The 23,065-nt window shown below is 48.1% G+C and overlaps 1 protein-coding gene across 1 annotated transcript in view; it reads left to right on the top strand.

Moving 5' to 3' along the window:
- MAPKAPK2 (MAPK activated protein kinase 2) overlaps window positions 1–22,645 on the top strand; it is a 45,385-nt gene extending 22,740 nt beyond the window's left edge. The window contains exons 2-10 of the mRNA XM_059995738.1: window positions 17,208–17,347; window positions 17,534–17,598; window positions 17,892–17,971; window positions 18,447–18,573; window positions 19,187–19,262; window positions 19,628–19,752; window positions 20,088–20,173; window positions 20,273–20,353; window positions 20,934–22,645. Coding sequence (XP_059851721.1) covers window positions 17,208–17,347; window positions 17,534–17,598; window positions 17,892–17,971; window positions 18,447–18,573; window positions 19,187–19,262; window positions 19,628–19,752; window positions 20,088–20,173; window positions 20,273–20,353; window positions 20,934–21,077 — 924 coding nt within the window. The 3' untranslated portion in view covers window positions 21,078–22,645. The remainder of the gene's footprint in view (window positions 1–17,207; window positions 17,348–17,533; window positions 17,599–17,891; window positions 17,972–18,446; window positions 18,574–19,186; window positions 19,263–19,627; window positions 19,753–20,087; window positions 20,174–20,272; window positions 20,354–20,933) is intronic.
- The last annotated feature ends 420 nt before the right edge of the window (window positions 22,646–23,065 follow it).

Below are 23,065 nucleotides of genomic sequence, written 5' to 3'. Positions count from 1 at the left end.
TCTTGGCTAAGATTGCCTGTCCCCAGGTCAGCTGCGCCTTTTGCAGTTCTGCCCTTGAGAGGCCCCTGTGCTGTCTGAAGGCCCTCTTCTCCCCCTTGCTGCTGTCCTCCCATGACCTCCCGCCACCTCTTCTTTCCCTAGTGCTCCCTATTGGCTGTTAACTTCCTCCACCGCCCCCCCCACCTTTATTATGAAATACTTTAAAAGACAGTGAATTTGAAAGAACTGTGCAGTGAACACCCATATACACAACGACCTAGATTCTACCATTAACATTTTACTCGCTTTCTCATGTCTTTCTCCATGTTTCCATCTCCCTATCCATTTATCAGCCTATCTTATTTTGGGAATGCATTTTATAGTAAGTGGCAGACATCAGTACCGTTTGCCCTTAAACATAGCATACGTAGGCATTAATTAGAGTTCAATGTTTGTTCATGCGTTTAAGTAATTTTTTTTTGGTGGTAAAATTTATATAGCAGTGAAATGCTCAGATTTTAAGTGTATCATTTGACGAGTTCTGATAAATGCTTCCATCTGTGCAACCTGAACCTGTGTCAAGGTAGAGAACAAAAAATTTTATTACCCTGGTAAGTTCCCTCATGCTCCTTCCCAGGCAATCACAATTCTGGTGCTTGTTTCACTAGAGATTAGTTTTGCCTGTTCTGGAATGTCCTATAAATAGAATAATCACAATGAACTCTTTTATGTAAAGTTCATCCACCTGGTTACCTGCATTGGTAGCCTGTTCCTTTCTATATGGAGTAGTTTTCCGTCGTATGGTTATGATACAGTTTGCTTATCCATTCTTCTTCGGAGCATTTCCAATTTTTGGCTGTGATGAATAAAGCTCCTATGAATGTTCTTGCACAGGTCGTTTTGTAGACATAATGTTTTCATTTCTCTTGGGTCAATACCTAGGAGTGGGATTGCTGGGTCAAAGGAGGCTGTTAATTTCTTGTTCCTGAAATTACACTCTGTATTCTGCACCCAAGATCGTGAGTATTAGAAAGTGCCTTATTGCTCATCTAGATTATTCTTTCACTCAATGTAGGAATCCCCTGAGAGCCCACCTGAGAGCCTCTGCTTGAGTGTTTCCAGGGATAGGGAGCTTACTACCTTACAGGCCCCCGCTATTGGGGGATAGCTCCTTTTAATTTCTGCCTTGGGGAGCCACATAGGGCAAGTCTAATAATTTAGCCTTCTTTGTGACAGCCCTATAGAATTTTGGGACTGTTAATCACATTCAGTTCCTCAGCTGCTCCTTCGGGGTTTCTCTTCTTCAGGATAATTGTCCCAGTTTATTGACCCGTTTCTCCTGTGACTTGCTTCTCAGACCTTTTATGCACTGCTCATCATTCTTTGGAAGTTTAATACTTTTTTTTTGCTTAGCAGGTGACACTGGATTCTAGATGTGGTCTGAGAGGTACAGAGTGTGGTTGGATCTGGACTCCTGTCTTGATCTAGGTACTTGATCTGCTAGTGAACTGAAGGTGATGCTGACTCTTTGGCAGCCACATCATGGTGTTGGATCAGATGAGTTAATGTTCGTAAAAAAATACCGCAAATCTAAGGTGATATTAAGGTACTCATGCAGCTCAAAGTCGTTTAGACAGAGCCTCTGATATTAATAGCATCTACTGTGTACCTTCTGCTTGCCATCATCCTGTTTAATCTTTGCCACCACTTTATGAGAAAGGTGCTATTAAAAAGAACTTAATAAAAACTATTTGGTTTAACACAGGGCTTGTCAGCTTTGGCACTATTGACCTTTTGGATCAGATAATTCTTTGTTGTGGGGATTGTCCGATGCTTCTTAGGAATTAGCATCCTTGGCCTCTACCCACCAGATCCCAGATGCAGCCCTCTCTGTGCCCTGCCAAGTTGCGACAATCAAAAATGTCTCCAGACATTTTTGGATGTCTCCTGTGGGGGAAAATCATCTCAGGTTGAGAACCATTGCCACGGTGTAGAACTTAGTCATTGAAATAATTTAAATAATGTAGCTCTTCCTGAAGGGTAACCACTGCTACACCTTAGCATATATACTTCCCTATTATGTTCTTTGTAAGGGCAGTCCTTGCTTTTCACAGTTACAATATACATGAATTTCATTTATCACAGTTTAGTTAAATAACACCGGTCTCCCAACAGCATGGTTCCAATTCCAGTTGCCATGGTATATGAACTCTGAGTGATTGCATAGAGTACAAACTTTGCTACTAGCTCTTCAGTCCACAAATCACTAAGTACCTAACAGATGTTTGTTATGATCAGTGACCAGTCACAGCCCTTCTTTCAGAGTCTGTTGGTCGTGGTCACCGCCCATCTGTTGTTGAGTTCACATATACACAGGACAGTGTGCAGTTGTGTTGCCTCCTTGTCCCTTAGCGATAAACTCGTGTGACATTTTACAAAAATGGATAATCAAAAGAGGAAATTGCCCACCGTTGATGAAATTTCAGCAAAGAAATGAAAAGTGAAATTCCATAACTGAACATAAGTGAAATTATAGAATAAATAGCTGATTGTAGGAATGTTGACATTGCCGCTGTTTGAGACTCTGCGTATGCAGCCAGAGGAACTTGGTGAAGGCAAACTCGTTGACACAGTGGTTGTGATGCAAAGGATGAAGAAGTTCTAGAGGGAGTGACACTGGGGAAAAAAACTTCACGTTGAAGGCACTCTTGGAGATATTTTGCAACATTGAAAGCACAAAGGATAAAACGTTGGAAACTGATCCAAACTTAGAAAGGAGCGTGGCAGTTTGCAAAGGCGATGCTTGCTCGGTATTGTGTGTTAAATAACAAAAAGGCAAGCCCTGTTCAGAGGGCTCTGGATGAGTCTTTACAAAGCAACAAAACACTCATTCTCAATGTCTGATATTTTTTAGTTACAGTGTGCTAAATAAATATTAGTTTTATACTAAATATTTTTTTTTCATTTCTCTATTCATTTATAGCTGACAGTAAAAGAGTTTTTAATGTTTTGACAAAAATTTCTAAAGGTCATGGAACAATCTTAATTTTCCCCATTGATGATTAAGATTGCTTTGTGTGGTCATTTGTATGGTTTCATGTCACTAAGTAAAGCAAAGGCTGTCTATAGTTACAAAAGTTTGGGTAAATACACGTGCGCGCATGCGTGCGTGCACACACACGTACGTCTGCTTTTTCTTTTTCAAAACATTTTACAAAAATGGGACCAGACTACATGTATCAATCTGCAGCGTGCCTTTTTCATGGAAGGATATCTTTTTTGGAGAAGTTTTGATCTCATTTGTCTGGATCTACTTCCTTCTGTTCTATAATTGCCCATTGTTTAATGCACCATTATGGGTATACCATATTTATTTGACCAGTATCTATTAATGGGCATTTAGTTTATCTCATTTTTTTCCCCCCATTTGAAATGCACTTGACCCTTGAACAATGTGAGGGTTAGGGGTGCTGACCCCCATGCAGTCAAAAATCCACGTATAACTTTGCAGTCGGCCCTCTACATCTGCAGTTCTGCATCCGTGGAATCAACCAACTGGGGATGCTGTAGTACTGTAGTACGTATTTATTGGAAAAAATCCGCATGTAAGTAGACCTGTGTAGTTTAAACCCATGTTGATCAAGGATCAACCGTAATGCTAAAGCGAGTATCTCTGACAGATACTATCATTAGCCCCATTTAATGGATGAAACAATGGAGATTAGAAAGTGAAGGGAGTTCCCGGTGGTCCAGTGGTTAGGACTCTGTGCTTCCACTGCAGGGGGCCCGAGTTCCATCCCTGGTCAGGGAAATTATTAAAAAAAAAAAAAAGGAAGAAAGAAAGCGAAATAACTGCCTAAGGTCAGGCAGCTACTAAGCTTAGAGCTGGCTTGAATTTAGGATAGTCTAATCGCAGGGCCCTTGCTTTTAACAGTGCTCTATAGCTTCTCTTCTCTTAGAAGTAGCTTTTAACAACAGAAACAACAATATCACCAACAAACAGTAGTAGAGTTTATTGAATTAAGTACAATTCTAAGTGCAAGTACATTATTGTTATTTTTACTAAACAACAACCCTATACAGCAGGTACTATTATTATCCCTGTATTACAATGAAGGCAACTGGAGGTATAAGTTAGGAAACTTCCAGGATCTCATGGTTAGTTAATGGAAGAACTGAGACTCACCCAGGCAGCCTGGCTTCAGAGCCTTTGCTCTCGCTCATCGTGTGGTATGGATCTGACTTGAGAAAGGTCTCTCTCATCACAGGCCGTTATAGATGATTTTTTGAGCCCCAACATGTGGCTTTTTTAGGGGGTCACTTTGGCCCGTATTTTCACCTACTGTGATCTGTAAAAAATCTGTTACCCGGCACACTCCAATTTTGGGGTCACTTGCAAGTCTGATGAGCTTGCTGTCTACTATGTCTTCAGCCATCTTATTGGTAAAATTCTAGGCAAAGCCAAAGATTGCATGCCTTGGTTTGTCGCTGGAGGTGTTCTCTGGGTTTAGTCAACAAGCAAATATTGAGTACGTCCATAATGCCATGTATTAGACCCAGGATTAGGAATCAAAAGGTGAACAAGACATGGTCCTAGTCTCCAAAAGGCACACGGTCTATTCAGCAGGAGGAGGACCAGTCTTGTAAATAACACTAGTGAGTGCTGCAGTAAGAGTTTAACAAGAGCCTTGTGGGAGCAGAGAGGAAAGAGGGCTGACTGTGCCTGGAAGTCACCAGGGAGGATTCACAGAAGAGGTGACATTGCGCTGGCGCTCAAAGGATGCAAAGACGTGGAGTCGTGACAAGGCATGGCATGTTTGAGGACAGTGAAGTTCAGTGTAGCTTAAATAGAATGTGTTAGGAGGTGGGGGCAGAGATATTATGGCTAGGAGTTAGGAAAGACCAAGCTAAGGAATTTGGGTTTTATCCTCTTAGCCAATGGACATCTTTAAGGAAGAAAATGTCCTGCTCAGATTTGCCTTTCAGGGATTGATGTGGGATGTATTGGAGAGCAGATTAAGTCTACTGTCTAGAAACCAGTTAGAAAGCGCATAAAATAAAAGGGAACCAAGCAAGCGGCAGCAAGACTGGAAAAGGGAAGATTAGATTTGGGAGATATTTCCATAGACAAAATTGGATTGGTTCTGTGGGTGAGGGAGGGAGAGAAGCTGCAGATGACTACTTCAGGATTTATATGTGGGAACCTGGCTACATGGTGATGTCATTGTCATTTACTGAGACTGGGCAACAAGTCAGAGGGAGCAGTGAGTTCAGTTTGGTGCATGTTCAGCCTGTCCTAGGTCCATTAAATAACACTTTTATTATTGGTCATTTATAACAATTACAAATATCAAAATGCTTTGTCATCTCACCCCCTCTTTCTTTGTCATCCCAAAGGTCTGGCAGGAGACTTTGTCCATGTACTTTGTAGACGTCAAGGACCCTGGTATCTGTTATTTGTTTGGTCTATAATTTAGTAACCCTGCTAGAAAAGGTAGCAAGACAAGTGTGCCATGGCTTCTTAGGGAAGCAGGCTGCGTTGTGAAGGTCCAATTCATGATCTGCTCCAGAGCTCTGCCAGAGACAGATGTGAAGTTAAGCAGTTCTTCTTCTTAACAGTTCTGTGTACATATTGTTTCTTTTGCCTTGACTCTGTTTCCTTCACTAGACTGAACTCCTTGAACCCCCTGGTGCCTGGAGCAGAGTGGGTACTGAGGGAATGCTAGCTGCCCAAAAGCAGGGCGTTGCCTGTTTTCCCCATGGCCCCTCAGTGATTACCAACGGTGGTTCGGGAATCATACCTGCAGGTTCCTACTGTATCCCGGGATGTGATTCTTCTAAGACCGGCGTCTTTTAACTCAGTCATCTTTGGGTGATTATAAGTTGGTTGGTTCTTGGGCCATCTTGGATTTGAGGTTTCCCTTAAGTATGTCCCAATTTGAAGTGCTTTCTCCTTGCTAGAAAAAAAGGAACACTTTGGAGATGAACATTCCCCCCTTCTCTGTCATTTTGGTAGATTAGAGCCTCTGTCCCCATGAGGGGCCCACTTCCTCCCTGTTGCTTCTTACAGCTTTGCATGTAGCCTTTAGCCACATTTCTCATAGTTCTTGCATTTTCACAAGCTCTGCTTATGCTGTTTTATGAGCCCACACCACTGTCTTTGGGTCTGTCCTGGATTATGGGCAGGTGCTCGTGTCTTTGGACACATCCTTAGAGCCCCCTGTGCATGGCCTTGCCATTGGCAGCTGCTTCCTCCTGGTTCCTTTTTCCGGGATTATCATGCTTTAGATGATCAGAATCCACTTGTTGGAGGCCAGGCCTTGTCCTTCAAAATGCCTCCCTTTTGGGATCTCTGATCATGCTATTCCTTTGTCTCAACTTCTAAATACTGTTTTTCTGGAAGTCTAGGCTAAACAATTGTTTTTGTCCTAAGGCTTTTTCTTCCCTCCTTTGAACTCTGAATTGACAAGTTTACTTCCTCCCAATGTGGGATTCTTGTTGTTATTGTTTTGCTAATTAAGGTTTGGTTTTGTTTTTTTTTTAAAACATAATTTACTAGATTTTGCTTTCTGGTCAGAATCAAGTTCTGGGTAGCAATTTCCTTCTTCCATCTTCAGCTGTGTGAGAGGCAAACTCTTTAGTAAGGCAAGACAGGAATGTATCAGGCGCCCTGCTCTTGGCAGAAAAAGACTTAGTCTCTCTCGCAGATGTCCTCGTGCTCATGGTGGGTGATTTGAGTTCTGTCTTGCATCTGGGCCATTTTGTAAACTGTGTAGGAAAGAGTGGTTCATATCTTCTACCACGTTACCACAATAGCTACTTATTGTTCTTTTTCCTTCTCTCTTCACGCAGCTGTCCTCCAGTCTTAGGTGTGTGTAATTGTTGTCAGGGGCGGGGTGTGTGTGTGTGTGTGTGTGTGTGTGTGTGTGTGTGTGTGTGTGTGATTTGTAAGACCCTTCTCCTCTACTTTCTCTCTCAACTCCCTCCACCTCCCGTTAGATCTGTTGATTAAGGTATATACATGCCTTGAGTCTCATTCCGCTAAACTGGGGTGATGAAGATGAGTGGCATTTATCACTTCCAATTGAACATTTATATTTGCTTTGTCAGTTGTATAGGGTCAAATGGATGGGAGCTACGTGTGGACCAGAAGCTGTGTTCGTGACCTCCTTCTGTCTTATTTTCTCTTAATAGTCCATCTCTGTGGGTTTCGTAAAGTCATACCTACATACTACAAAGAGCAGAGCATTTTTTCTCCCTGCTCAGATTTTAGCTTACAGCCAACTTGGAGAGCCTAGTGTGTTTCCTTCCTCCTGTCATCTACCCTGTGTCCTGGGGAAAGATGCCTTGTATCCTGCTGTAAGCCATGGCCTATAGAATTGTTCTGATACACAGTCTGCCCATTTAATCAGTAAGTGTGTGTTGCAGCTCCTCTGCACTAAGCTCTGTGCTGGGCCTGACGGATGCAGAGATAAATGGGGCTGACCAGCAAACAGAGCAGGGAAAGGAGGCCTTTAGGAGGAAGGAGACAGGGTAACAGTACACTAATATCAGCAGCTCAGGGTTTGTTTGTCAAAGCCTCGTTTGTAGTGAAAAAAGGGACCTGGAGGTTAGAGTCTGAATTGGGTTGAATCCTGGCTCTGTCAGTCACTAGCTGTGTGACCTTGGGCAAGTTACCTCGCCAGCCCTGGTTGCCACACCTGTAAATGGAGTCAGGCATTGGCTCTATTCCAGAGGCCTGTTAGGAGGCTTAAATATAGCATATTTTCTATATATAAAGTGCACCTGACGCATGGTTGGTGCGGTATACACGAATATTCTTCTTTCTCTTTCGAAGTCGGCTGGAAGAAACAGAAATATCTGTGTCCTGTAGCCTTTCACTTTCCTTTCCAAGACTCCACCGTGGTTGACATCCCTGCTGTGCGCAGGACTCATTTCCAAATAAGTCAGAAGTGGTCAGCAGTAGCGGTTTGGGGCCTCAGCCTGCTCTTTCTCATATTTGGGCTATACTCTCCAGGAAGATGCCAGGTCTTTCTGTCACCTGGGTTCCCCTCATACTCTGAGTTCCAGCAGGTCCTCTTTCCCCCTCCGAGGTCAGCATGGTATCCCCATCTCCACCCACCTCCTGCTCTAACAAGCAGGTCAGCTTGCTTCTGGGGCACTCAGGCTGGGGGTCAAATATAGGACCAAAGCATACTACCCCTGAGAATCCCTAGACTTAATTTTTAAGAAGAAATACACGCAGATGGTAGAAATCCATACAATACAGAAAGATATAAAATGAAAAGGGGAAAAAATGGAAAATGGTACTAGCTTCTCTCTAGTGCCTACTCCCCTGGGGTCAACTCTGTCGATGTTTTAGGGGGTAAATACCTCCAGAAAAATGTTAAGCATCGACGTGTCTGTATATCTTCTCCCTCTGCCTTAAAAAAAACAAAACAAAACAACAAAACCACCCAAGTGGTATATTTTACATTCTGTTTAGTACATTTTTATTTTTGGAAATTTAAGAAACACAAAAAAGAAAATACTACCTATATTACCACCATTTATGAATAACCACTAATGAACCTTTTGGTGTGTTTGCTTCTTGTCTATGTGAACATACTTTAAAAGTTACTTAAGTAAAAAAAAAAAAAGTTACTTAAGTAATGTGAATGCAGCTCCATTAAAAAAAAAATTAGAACAGAAACAAAAAAGCCAATGTATCATCATGTTCTTTGTCTGCTTTTCCATTTATTAACACCCAGTTCCCCTCACAGTGGCGGATGCAGCCCTGCCGCGCTCTTTCAGCAGGCTGTGCCACACTCTGTTATGTGGAGATGCTGCCATTTATCTGACCATCTCCTCAGTGGTAGACATTCAGGTTCTGACCAATTTTTTTGCCATTAAGATACTTTAGGAACGTATTTGTAGGATGATTTCCTAGCTAAGTAATTATTGGGCCTAAGGTTTGAACATTTACAATTTTGATAGATATAGCCAAAAATATACTAGTTTATATCCCTGTTGAGTGTATGAGAGAGTGCCTTTTCCTCAGCAATCTTTGCATAAACTCAGGAGTTTGTTTGTTTGTTTGTTTTTTGGCCTCACGGCTTGCAGGATCTTAGTTCCCCGACCAGGGATCGAACCCGTGTCCCCTGCAGTGGAAGCTCGGAGTCCTAACCACTGGACAGCCAGGGAAGTTCCTCTTTTGTTTCGTTTTTGGTCAAACATTAAAAAAAAATTCGCCATTCTGGTGAAGTTATTGTTACTGTTTTTTATAAACATTTCTCTTTTAATGAGTTGCATCGAGCATCTTTGGTTTGTGTTTCTTTTGCTTTGAACTGCCTGTTCTTATTCTTTGGCCATTTTTATATTGGATTGTTAATCTTTTACCATTGATTTGCCAGAGTTAAGTTAACCTTTTATCTGTCATGTGTTGCAAGTATTTAAAAAACTTTGTCATTTACAGTGTAACTTCCAAGCCTCTTGTCTTTTGGTTGAAGGTTGGTCCTTTGTGGCTCCCCAGGGAAGGTCCTGGAGAGTAAGAGCGAGGGCGAGGGTGGGGACCACAGGGAAGGTCACGCTCATCTTCTGGGCAGTGTGGCTCAGTGCTTTTAAAGGCTTTTTGTACTGGGTTCCTTCCCCATTTTAAGTTTTAGCTTTGTTTTAGGTCGGGATTTCCCCCCATCACATTAATGAAAATCAGTTAGCAAAATAGAAAACCGCTTTTACCTCCCAACCAAATGTTTGGGAATGTGTGTGCTAACATGAAGGACCCAGTGATGTACTTCTGTGTGTCTTTTTTTTCAGTGACCTTCTAAGATCAAAAAAAAATCTGCTGTTAGATTTGTTTGTTTAGATCACTTCCTAGGGGAGGCCCATCAGTTGCTCCTCTCTGAGCTGTGCAGAGGTTCTAGAAGAGGGACATACTCTTTCTGCCCCTATAGATTAGAGGAAAACCATCATTTCAACCAAGACTTATCTGTTTGTCATGTCTTATGCTCCCGAGTTGGGCTAGATGAAAAGAGATGTGTGACACCTCTCTCCAGCCTTTCGTCTCTCTGAAATTTGGGAGATATTGTGGCAGCACACAATTTATGTCCTTTATAAGCACACATCATGATATGTAATTAAAAAATTTTTTAAAAAATCTTGTTTGTTGTGTACTTCCTGCACTAAAATGTAAGCTCCATGGGGGTGTAGGCCTTATTTGTTGTGTTCTCTGTTGTTTCCCAGCACCTTCCAAACCAGCGTGTGGCACGTGCCAGGCACTCCGGGTTTGCCAAGTGATGGCAATCTGGGTAGGTGAGGTCAAGTGCTGTGAGTGCCACATGTCTCCCCATCCCCTTGATGGCTGCAGAGCCAGGGATGGGGGCTTTGGAGGGACCTGGCTCTTTAGAGAGATAACACATGATGCCAGGACAGCATGTCCTGGTCCTGCAGCCTTGTGACTCCTCATAACCTCCTTGTTCACTGTTCAGGGCTCTGGGGGCCCAGTGTTGTAGGTTTCAGGTTGAAAGGAGAGGTCGAGGGATTTTTGAGCCAGACATGGATGCCCCACTCCTAGCTGGAGAGCTGGGGAGGCTAGGTCAAGGGCCAGGTGGAGCTGGAGCAGGACAGAGAGTGACTGTGTAGGTTGCACTACAGTTCTGCTCTTCTCCTCTCCTTAGAGGAGGGCTGTGCAGCATCCAGCGCCCACTGGGCATTGAGCTGCTTTCTTGCTCAAGACTCGACTGGGCAGCCCCTGGTCTGTGGCTAAGCCACCTGGCAGAACTGCCTGGAAGCCCATAGCTGCTGTTCCCTGGCCACAGGGCCTGGGGGTATGGGTGACAGCCTCCAAGTAAAATTGGGAGAGAAGCTGCTTTGCCTCTTTAAAAGTATATGTGCTAATTGTAAGTCACTTAGAAAATTAAGTTATAATAAAGAAAATTAAGGCACCTGTAATCCTATCTTTCAGATATATAATTACCAATATTAACATTGTACTGTGAATGCGCTTCCATATATATGTATATATATACACACATACACATACTATATACATCTGTGTACATACACGTACACACACGAATATAGACAGATATACATATAGAACTGTACTGTACGTAAAGCTTTGTAGGTTGCTTTTTCACATACTGTCAGATAAATTTAAGGAAATTTCAGACTGGGAATTGTGCTGCAAAAGAAAAAAAATAAAGTGCTACTGCTGATAGCGACAAGGTGACTGAGACACTTAGGAATCCGTTTCGCATTAAATATTCTTCCGAAACATCATTTTAATGATTGAAGAGTGTATAGATAAACTCCTTTTGAAAAAGCAACCTCTATTGCTTGTTGCTGGGCATTCGGTTTGCTAGCCATTTCTAGTTAGGGTAAACAACTCTTAGAATATACATAGCCTTAAAGCTCCACCTATGATTAGTGCCATAGGGTAAATTCTAAAATTCTACAGTTCTTGAATTCTGGAATTTCAAAGTTAAAGGTTGGTTTGTACTTTAAGGCCTGTGTACATTTTCAGCCCCCATTTTGGCTGTTGGTGTCATGGACAGTCTTGGGCAGATGTTGTACCCTTTGCCTTACCACGGGGTGGTGGGAAAGAGGCTTTGGGAGCGGTGAGAATGGGGTTCAGATTCCAGCCCTGCTGGGGACAGCCAGCTCAGACCTTGAAGTGATCGCGTAGCTCCTCTGAGCCTATGTTTTCTCATTTATAAAATAGGATGCGTCCTCCTGGGGCGGGTCTGAGGGCTCCCCGTTGGAAGTGCTTAGCACACGTTTTAACTCAGAGCCCTCCCTGGAAGCAGGGGCTCCCTTCTCCCTGCTCCTTTTCGGCTGCTCCTTGCTTGCTGCCAGCTCTGTGCTAAGGAGCTTGCTAGGACTCAGCCCACAGCAGCACCTCTCCTTCCCAAGTCCTCCTCGTTTCTTCTGGCCTGCAGAGTGCCCAGGTCAGCCCCCTCCTTGTGGTAGGGAGGGGAGTGGGTGAGCCTGGCCCACAGCAGGGTTGGTGCCCTCCTGCTGGGAGTGCAGAGGAGGTCTTATTTACCAAGGTGCACCACACGCCCGGCACCACGCTCTGCCTGATTCAGACTTTTGCATCACTCTTGGCACCAAATCAGTCTTGGGAAGGGATGGATGGCTTCATTCTCTCAGGACATGTGCGCCCCACCCCCGGCTATCTAGCTAGGTGGTGTGGGAGGGAGAGGGAGCCTCAGGGCTAGGATGCCTAAGCCCGCTTCTCTCCCAGTGTTCTGGGTCCCCCTCCACCCAGCGCCTGGAGCTATTAATAGCACCTTAAATGAGATGGGTGTGAGTGAGATCCCAGCTGCCCACCCCAGTGGGACTCTGGCACACTGTGGGGGGTGGTTTGGGGGGCAGAACAATATATTAGCAAACACTGATGCAGTGCTTACTATGTGCCAAGCACCGTTCTTAGTAATTTACATAATGCATATGTATTAATTCATTTAATATAGGTAGGTACTATTATTATCCTATTTAAGAGATAGGGAAACTATGGCGGCACAAAGGGATTAAAAACTTCCCCAAGTTCACACACTTGGTAAGCGGTGGAGCTTGTGAAGGGCATGATGCCTTGGGACCTGGGGTTTGTTCCTTCCTGTCTTGTCCTCAGATCTCCTTGCTGGTGAGCTGCGCTTCAGGCCCCAGCCTCTGTTTCTCTCCTTTTCTCCGGCTCACCTAGGCTTAGGATGCTGATTACTCCTGAATCTTTTCATGTGGCCCCATGATGGAAGATTTGGTGGGGGATATAAGGGGCACCATCCTCTTCCCTCCACGTCCCGGCAAAGACAGGCATGGAACAGTATTTTTTTTTTTTAATTTTATTGGTGTATTGTTGATTTACAATGTTGTGTTAGTTTCAGGTGTACAGCAAAGGGATTCAATTATACATCTACATGTATTCATTCTTTTTTAGATTCTTTTCTCATTTAGGTAATCACAGAATATTGAATAGAGTTCCCTGTGCTGTCCTTGTTGTTTATCCATTCTGTGTATACTAGTTTGCATCCCAAATTCCCACTCCATCCCTCTCCCACCCCGTTCCCTCTTGACAACCACAAGTCTCTTCTCTGTGAGTCTGTTTCTGTTTCATAGATAAGTTCATCTGTATCATTTTTTTTTTAAGATTCCATGTATAGATGATATCATATGATATTTGTCTTTCTCTTTCTGACTTACTTCACTTAATATGACAATCTCTGGGTCCATCCATGTTGCTGCAAGTGGCATTATTTCATTCTTTTTAATGGATGAGTAGTATTCCATTGCATATATATACCACGTCTTCTTTATCCATTCATCTGTTGGCAGGCATTTAGGTTGCTTACATATCTTGGCTATTGTAAATAGCGCTGCTGTGAACATTGGGGTGCATGTATCTTTTGAATTAGAATTTTCCTCTTTTCTGGATATATGCCCAGGATTGGGATTGCTGGATTGCATGGTAATGGAACAGTATTTTGGGAGAGCTCCCACAGCTCCCTCATTGCCACCATTACCCTAGAGGTTCCTCCCCAGGCAATGGGCTCTGTGGCCTGGTCCCTGGCCCCCCGCCACACTTGGTAGGTAGGTGACCTTGCCTATTGCATTGCAATCTAGCACATGCAACAGTTGACCTTCTCTACAGAGCAAGGGAATTTCAGATGCAAACTAAAAGGGGGCCGAGGCAAGTTGCAGTATCCATTCCAGGCTTAGCATGGGCTTAAAATATTTTATAATCCCTTTCAGGCATTCCTTGTCTCAGGGCCTGTGGCTTTTTGGTGGGAAGACCCTTCTTTCCTTCAGACGTGAGCTCTCAAGGCTGTGGTTCTGGGCCCTTTCGCCTCCACTGTCCTTGTCCAGGCCAAAGAGGTAGGAGCCTTTCCCACGTGACTCTTGGCTTCTGGTTGAACCTGCTGTGTTCCTCTGCTGGTGGCCCCTGGCAGCACCCGGGGAATCCTGTTTTCTTTCCCTGACTCTTCTCTGGCTCAGAGCTCAGCAGCCCCCTTGCTGATCTTTACTTAGCCCGGTACTCCAGATTAGCACATTCTTCCTTTCCTCTCTCCAGGCTTCTGTACCCCACAGCTGTCTACAAAGTCTCTTTGGCTCTTAATGGCTTTGCCCCTGTGACGTCAGCCAGCCTGTCCTCCTGACTGGATTGAAGGTCTAGCCTTCATTGCGTGGGCTGGTTTTTATATCCATTCAAGGATTTCTGACAAATACATACCTGGCTGTCAATTACCAGTCTTCATGGGAAATTCTTACTATGTTTCTCTTAGAATTTAAAAATACTTGCTCTTTCCAATTTTCTTATTTTGCCACATTGAATCCAGTTTTACAGATGAGGAAACCCATTTCAGAAAGGTAGATTGGCTTGCCTGACACAAGCTGGGAAGTGCAGAACTGGGATGCAAATTGTGTGCGATTCCCAAGACCAGGTTTGTTGTGCTAAGCCAATCCAGCTCCTCTGCCAGGTAGGGAATTGTGTGTAAACCTGGAGGTGGAATGTGAACCCAGGCGTTCTGGCTGTAGATTCTCTTTTACCTAATGCCACACACGCTAACGTGTCTATAGCAAAGAGAGCAAGCAGAACCTGCCGTGCGTGCTCTGAGTTTAGGAGGGGCCGAGGGGCATGCACTTGGGTTTGGGCCTTGGTGTGTCCTCATTTAGTACAGCTGTGGTTGGTTACAGCACAGAGCTGGTTTCCAGGCGGTGGTCACAGGGCTGCAGACTGAAACCCAGCCTATAGTCTTGCTGGTGACTTGTATATATCAGGGTTTCTTGGTTGTATCAGGATGTTCCAGCCTCAACTCAGAGGTGATGGAGAGGGCCCCTGTGCAGTTGCAGTTATGCTGATGGTTTACAGTGGTGAGTGCCTTCCTGATAACAAAGCACACTTAGAGGTATTCTTTCATTAGATGCTTGCAATGGCTTTGTGAGGGAGGGGGCCAGGCAGGTATTTGAACCCCCAACTTACAAATGTGGAACAGGCTCAGAAAGGTAATAGCCTCTCCAAGGCTATGCAACCAGAAATTGACAAATTCCAGACCAAGCCCAAGTCTCTCATGATTGTAAATCCAATGACCTCATGTTGCCTCTGAGTAAATTTGACAACTTCAATTCTTCCTCTCTGGGCTTCAGTTCCTATGTGCCTGTAGGGGGCGATAGAGGTCTTTCTATTTTGGGTGCTCTGAGAACTTTTTCTCTTGAACCCTTTGAACTTATCAGTCTTACAGCACATTATCTCAGGATTAGAAGCATTTTCTGTGTGTCTACCTCCCCTCATGCCCTCACCCCCCAGTTTGAGTTCTTTCAGATTGGGACTCTTCTATTTGATCTTGACATCTAGCACAGTGTGTGGCCTAGTAGGAGCTCAATAAATGCTTGTTGAATTGAAACACATGCAAATGAAATTGGCCAGCGTCTCCTCCTCCTTCTCATAGTGCATGGGAAAGGAAAATAACCTTTTTCCTTGGTCCATCCAAATAAATGAAGTTGAAGGTGGCAAAACTCAGGACCTGTGCAGTGTCCTTAGATGGCCACCAGGTGGCAGTGTGACCCCATGGCGACCTTGTCTTCTGCCTGCTCCCTAGGAGACTGAATTATCTTGGCCCCTGTTGGGGGATTGCCTCTGCAAAGCCAGTTTGCATTTGGTGATCTGAGACTGACAAGTCTCGGTCTCTGCCCCTCCTCTGAAAGTTGCGTGTTATCGTGGAAAAGGTTTACGCTTTGGAATCCACCAGGCCTGGTTTCCAACCCCGGGCTCTGCCTTTCCCCAGGAACTGAGCCTGGGACACACTACTTCTCTGAGCCTCAGTTTCCACATCCTGTAAAATGGGCAGCCGTTGTACAATTAGAAAAGGACCAGCGTATCATAGACCATAGCATAACTGAATGTTAGTTTTATTTTTGGAAATTCCTGTGTTTGCTTTTCCCTGCCCTCTGTAATCTGGCTCCGTCCTGGCCATCTGATCTTACTCACCAAGCTTCATGCACTTTCCAGAAGGTCTCTTAGTGCTCCTGATGCATCACCCACCACCCCAGGGTACCTCTCGGTACCAAGATGACTGCCGTGGCACCTGGTGTCATATGCAGGAGAGATGGTGTGCATTCCTTGTGCTCCTTTTAAGAGGCCTCTCAGCAGACTTCCTATAAAGTTCTTCTTGACCAGTGTCAGGTCTTAGTAAAGGGCCTGGCTTAGACTAGTCAAGATTCAGCCCTTCAGGACAGGAATAAAGACGCAGACGTAGAGAATGGACTTGAGGACACGGGGAGGGGGAAGGGTGGGCTGGGATGAAGTGAGAGAGTGACATGGACATATATATACACTCCCAAATGTAAAATAGGTAGCTAGTGGGAAGCAGCCGCATAGCACAGGGAGATCAGCTAGGTGCATTGTGTCCACCTAGAGGGGTGGGATAGGGAGGGTGGGAGGGAGGCTCAAGAAGGAGGGGATATGGGGATATATGTATACGTATGGCTGATTCCCTTTGTTGTAAAGCAGAAACTAACACACCATTGTAAAGCAGTTGTACACCAATAAAGATGTTAAAAAAAAAAAAGATTCAGCCCTTGAGGCAGGTGAGGGCGCCAGGCTGCTTTAATACCCCTGGCCACCTGGTCCATGGAAGAAGAGGGGACAAGGACGAGGCCCGTGAGTTAAGTAACTTGCTCAAGGTTGCAGATCTAGTAAGAACCAGGATTCAAACCACACCGGGCTGACTCCTGAGGCTATCTGTTGGTTGAAAGGACATTGCTCGGGATTTGATACGCTGGGTTTAGGGATCTTGGAGGTACCTTTTCTAACTGATCTGGAGTCTCCCCTGTCTCTAGGCCCCTTTCCATTGTTGTTTGGGTTTTTCTCGGTCTGTCTTTCTGCCCAGGTGTCCTTTACTCTCTGTCTCCCAATGCTCAACTCTGCTCGCCTTCTGGAATAGACTTCATGCCCACAGCTGGGCCATTCCCCTGAATGGTCAAGGGTGGTCTCAGAGTAGCTGTCGAGACCCCACGAGGGGTCATCTTGAGGTTCCTTTTAGAGCAGATGAGGGAGCTGCAGAGCTCTGAGTCGGGGCTTAGGAGAAGGAAGTGCAGGGAAAGTGCTAAGGGCTGGTGTAGGACCTGGGTAGGGAGAGTCGGTGGTGTGTCGGTGGGGATGCGGGCGAGTGCGTGGGCCAGGCCTTGTGGTAGGTGCAGGTGGTGCAGCAGCCGGCTGCCCCGCTGAGGTTACTCAGGAGGCACTTGGCTTGCAGATGCTGCAGGACTGCCCCAAGGCCCGCCGGGAGGTGGAGCTGCACTGGCGGGCTTCCCAGTGCCCACACATTGTGCGGATCGTGGACGTCTATGAGAACCTGTACGCGGGGAGGAAGTGCCTGCTGATTGTCATGGAGTGGTGAGCAGCCCTCCCGCTTTGCTCCTGGCCCAGCCTCATCCCACTCCCCACCCAGGCCCCACCTTCTGAGGACTGCCGGGTGGGGACTCTGAAGCTTAAAATGTAGACGCCTGCTTTTTGGAGGGGCGGCGGGGAGAGTGCTAGTGGGATGCTATGTTCTCAGATCTGACTGTGGCTTTGTTTCAGTTTGGATGGTGGAGAACTCTTCAGCCGAATCCAGGACCGAGGAGACCAGGCATTCACAGAAAGAGGTAGAAAGGGTCTGTTGTGGGGCCTGGGCTCGGGCAGGCAGGGACACGGGGTGTCTGAAGGGGCTCTCGTGAGAGGTGCGGAGGCCTGCTGCCTTCTCCGGCTCGCCGCTGGGGCCTTCTTCCTCAGCTGAGCCAGGGCTGCTCCTCATTCCCTGGTTTCTGGGGGGCGGGGGTGGACGTAGGGAGCCTTAGGCTGTGTGTGGGGGATTGGTGTATTGGGTGTTCAAACCTAATGACACATCTTGTGACTCCCGCTTGTGACTTCCCGCTCCCCCATTCCCTCTTCTCTGCAGAGGCATCAGAGATCATGAAGAGCATCGGCGAGGCGATCCAGTACTTACACTCAATCAACATTGCGCATCGGGATGTCAAGGTACCAGCTGTTCTTTTTGCCCCCCCCCCCAGTCCCCCCAACTCAGGTGCCATGGAGGCCATAGGGGTCAGGGTCGTGGTGACCCTAGGGAGGGTCCCCAGAGTCATCCTGCATCCCCGCTGCCTGGTTCCTGAGCGAGAGTGGAGGCCCGCAAACCCCCACCCCAGTCATGAAGCCTTGTGAGGCCACCCTCACCCTGCGGTGCTCCTCAGCCACACCTCACCACCGCACCTTCGGTCTCTGTGTCACTGCAGTGTTCACTGCGGTTCTCTGCATCAGTGTCCGACTCCCATGCACGCTGTAAGCTCTTGGGAGGCAGGGAGCTGAGGGTCCTCACCGTCAGCTGTGCAGATCACAGGGGCTGGACAAATGTTGTTGAATGGAGGCAGAAAGGAAGGAAGGGAGGAAGGGAGGGAGGGAGTGATAGCCCCTCACAGGTTCAGCAGAGGTTCTATTTATTTCTCTCTCTCTGTAGCCTGAGAATCTCTTATACACCTCCAAAAGGCCCAACGCCATTCTCAAACTCACTGATTTTGGCTTTGCCAAGGAAACCACCAGCCACAACTCTCTGACCACTCCTTGTTACACGCCATACTATGTGGGTAAGTCCAGAGGAGGCCTGGGGAGCTTGTCTTCCCCAGAGCTTTTCTCAAGCCCTCCTCTTGCCGGTCTCAGGGCCACAGGTCCTAGGAGAGTTGAATCCTCAGGCCCTTTCTAGCACTGGTTCTGATGTGACCTGACCCAAACTAGGGCTCGTCAGAACTCAGCTGGGACTGAAGCATTACAGGAAATTATCTGCCTGAGATTATGGGTGGGATTTTGCACACACGCACGCTTTTCCTGAGTAGAGCTGTCATTCCCATCAGATTCCCAGTGGAGTCTGGGATGCAGATTTGGTTCAGGAGCCCCAGCTGACTGGCACAGAATAAACTCTCAAAACGTGTTTGTCAAATTAAGTGGCAGTCTGAAATGCTCTTGCAGTTTAAGACTTGTTTTATCTTGAGATTCTAGCCCTAGGGCTCTCTTGGAGAAGGGTCTTCTGGTCTCCTTTGTCCAGCCCTGGGTCTGGGCTATGACTGTTCCCCTTCCCAGCCCAGCTAAGGTCCCATCAAGATGGGCTGAAGGGTTGGATGGGGAGCACCAGCCACCGAGGAACTGCGGTGGATCCCAGTGTTCTGAGGGCCAGGCCCACCCACGCTGACCTTTGGTTTGCAGCTCCAGAAGTGCTGGGCCCAGAGAAGTATGACAAGTCCTGTGACATGTGGTCCTTGGGTGTCATCATGTACATCCTGTGAGTGCGTGGGGAGGGGCCTGGGGGAAGTGGGGCAGGGCTGGGATGAGAAGAAGAGGCAAAGATTAGCGTTCCCCTTCTGGATGGGAGATGGCCTGAGAATCCCCTGCATTCCCCGTCTCTCTGCGTTTAGTGGCTTCTGACAGCTAAATGCTATAAATTAGCCTATGGGCAGGAAAATGTGTGGTTTAGATACTGTTGCATTCCCGGGCCCTGTCCTTGACTTTGTATATTGTACCTGAGTCAGTGAGTCCCAATTTCTCTGTGACCTTTGCAAGAAGAAGCCTGTGTCGCGCTCTAGTCCTGGTGCAGGACCCTAAATAACATCAGCTCTGTCCCTCTCTTCCCACTTCCTCTCGGCTCAGGCTGTGTGGGTATCCCCCCTTCTATTCCAACCATGGCCTTGCCATCTCTCCGGGCATGAAGAGTCGCATCCGAATGGGCCAGTATGAATTCCCCAATCCAGAATGGTCAGAAGTATCAGAGGAAGGTAGAGAACCCACGTGTACATGTGCGTGTGTGCAGGTGTGCGTGCGTGTGCAGGGGCAGTCTCACGTGGGTGGCGTGGCTGTGGATCTGCACCTGGCCCACAGCTGCTGTGTACGTCCTGTCTGTGTGAAGGGCCTGTGGCAGAGCTGGGGTATGGGGCGCGTGGGGCTGTCAGGGCTGGTGCCGTAATGGTCTTCAAGGCTAGCTCCTTGGGTGGTCTGTGTCCATGCCCCTTTGAATCTGTTTTTTCTCTGAAAACTGTGGGAAGGAGAAGCAGAAGGGGGGTGGCCCCTTAGCCATCTCTGTCCCCTCCCTGCACCTCGCTGTCCCCCACAGTGAAGATGCTCATCCGGAACCTGCTGAAGACAGAGCCCACCCAGAGGATGACCATCACCGAGTTCATGAACCACCCCTGGATCATGGTAAGCCTGGCAGGCTGGAGGGGCCTGGGTTCACGCGGACTGTCCCTTGGGGCTCCACCCCACCCAGGCTTTCACCCTGACCCTTTTCTTTGTCCCCAGCAATCAACAAAGGTCCCTCAGACCCCACTGCACACCAGCCGGGTCCTGAAGGAGGACAAGGAGAGGTGGGAGGACGTCAAGGTGAGGGCACCACGGGCCAAGAGGGGCTCAGAGGGTGCGCGCCGAGGTGCTTGGGTGTGAGAGGCGGTGCTGGCCCAGAGGGGTTGCTTCTGTACTCGCTCACCCCAGGGGGGCTCTGTTACAACAGGAACAGCGGCTCTGAGCCACTTCCCTGCTGGGTTGTGGGCAGAGGTTGTGTGTTTGGTCTAAAGTTGGCCGTGGCTGTTTTCTACAAGCCCTCTACTGTCTGGGTCTCTAAAGGGACCTGAAAGGTCATCTGGCACCATCTCCTCACTTTGCAGATGAGGAAATTGACGCCCAGAGGGGGGGTGACCTGGTCAAGGTCACGCAGCTAGTGATTGGCTGGGGCAGACATGAACCCAGGTCTCCTGACTCCTGGTCGGCGCTCTTTCTGCCTTCCCGTGGGGCCGCTGGAGGGCTCTAGGAGAGCACTGGCAGCACGGTGGCCAGGCTCTGTTGACCCAGCCCTGGGCCCATCACCCAGCCTGCCCTCTGTCTCCTCTGCTCCCGCCCATCACCCGCATCCTGCCCTTGCTTTGCCTGTCGCCTCTCACGGCTCTCTCGGTCACTGCCCCCCCAGGAGGAGATGACCAGTGCCTTGGCCACGATGCGGGTCGACTATGAGCAGATCAAGATAAAAAAGATTGAAGATGCATCCAACCCTCTGCTTCTGAAGAGGCGGAAGAAAGCTCGGGCCCTGGAGGCCGCGGCCCTTGCTCACTGAGCCGCTGGGCCCGTCCTGCTCCACTGGAGGACAAGCAATAACTCGTGACCTGAATCTATTTTTTAAATGAAGAGACACAGAACTGTTCACTCCCACCTCCCCTCCTCCTCAGCCTCATGGAGCCCGGACCTCGTCATAGGCTGAATTCTGCCTTTGGTTCTGGCCACCCCTGAGAGGGAGAGCCTGGAAGGCTGGGAGGGTGTGGAGAGAAGGAGCAAGGTGCTCTTGAACCTGTGCTCATTTTGCAGTTTTATCAATAATTTGACTTAGAATTTTTATGAAACTTCTTTTATTGTTCTTGCCCTCATTCCTGCTCCTTCCCCCCAGACCCTTTCCTGTCTGGATACTACAAGGGTTTGGGGTTTGTTAAAGGGTATTTGTGGAAACTCTTATAGGGGGCGTCCCTGTGTCGTGCCACCAGCCCTCTAATTTCCCCACTACAGCCCCAGGTTCCCGCTGGCTGAGGCCTTCTGGGAGCTGCAGGCTGTGGAGGGCTGGGGCCAGGAGGCCACCCACCTCCTCTGCTGAGCCCTCAGACGTCACCGGTGTGCCAGACGGATAGGAGTGAGTGTGGTTGTGTGTGCGCGTGTGTGCCCGTGCCCGTGTGCCTGGATCAGTGCCTGGGCCTGTGCATTTGAGGGGCCAGGGGCAGGCAGGGCTGCAGAGGGAGGGCCTCCGTTGGGGCTCAGGAACTGTCTCCCTCCTCAGGCCTGCCCTGCCCGCGCTGGCTCTGCCAAAGTGCCTGGGAAGCGTGTCCAGATTCTGAGCCAGGCCGTCCGTGCCTGCCTCTGTGAGCGGGTCCTGGGAGGTGGAGAGGAGTGACTTAGCACTGGCACAGCGACCAGGAAGGCTGGAGCCCCGCCCAGGACCCCACTCCCCGCTGAGTGCTGGTCCTGGTCCTCCGAGGCGCTCATCTGCCACGTCATCTCTCTGCTTCCCCTTCCTGCCACTATTAACCCGTTCGTGTTTATTTTCTTACATTTTTGCTGTTTCTCAACAGGCCCACTCTCAGCCCGCGTGGGTGAGCCTGGGCAGTCGATGAGTGACACAGAGCTGCTGCGTTTCCTGTGCCTCCCGGGCTCTGGGGCATCGGCAGCACCCCCTGGTGGGCAAAGACAGCACCACTCTTGCGGCCCTCCTGCAGATCGCCATCATGCGGCCTAGCGGGTGGGCGGGGGAGGCTTCACACCAAAGATGTCCCGATCCTGCCCCCTCCCCATCAGCCCCTTCCCCGCGACCCCAAACAACTCAGCGTCATATGTCCAGGCCAGTGGGGGGGAGGGGGGAGGGGGGTAGGGCCCTCCCTCCCCAGTATTAATTTGCAACAGTGTGGGGAGAGGTCCTCTGTGCCATGGTCCCTTGGGGCAGGGGTGACAGTAATGCTTCAGCTTTCATCTCCCTCAGGGGCAGGGTTGGGGGGCGCACCCAGGGTCTTCTCTGGGTGTGAGGGAAGGGCTCCGAGTGCCCGCGGCACCTCCCGTCTCTGATGGCGTGTCCAGCACTCAGATTGTTGTAAACTCTTGTTGTTTTGTATGAGCAAAATTGTCTTTACTAAACAGATTTAATAGTTGAAAGGTTTTCTTTCTCTTCCTTCGTGGGGCTCAGCCCCTTGACCCCCCGCCTGCCCTCTTTCCGCACATGGAGAGCGGTTCTGTGAGTTGGGAGGGCAGAGTCCGTGTGTCCTGGGAGAGGAGGGGAGGGCTCCCGGGCGAGAGGCTGAGGGCCTGGCCAGGACCTGGCATGGGGACACGGAGAGCAGGGCCGGTGCCCACCACGGTGTGGGGAGCCCATGCTCTTCTGCCAAGCATTGAATCAGGAGCCAAGCTGCTTCTCAGCCCAGTTCCTCGACTTGTTTAGCCACAATCAGGCGCTGACACCCTCAGCCTGGGCGGCTGGCTGGTGTGAGGATTGTGAAGAAGTTGCTGGTGGTGAACTGGTTCAGATCCTGGGAAAGAGTCCAGAGGAGCAGGTCAGTGTACTTCCTGAAA

The sequence above is a fragment of the Delphinus delphis genome, chromosome 1, assembly GCF_949987515.2.
Source record: "Delphinus delphis chromosome 1, mDelDel1.2, whole genome shotgun sequence".
In the NCBI taxonomy this organism is placed as follows: domain Eukaryota; kingdom Metazoa; phylum Chordata; class Mammalia; order Artiodactyla; family Delphinidae; genus Delphinus; species Delphinus delphis.
This window is presented reverse-complemented; position numbering and strand designations above follow the sequence as displayed.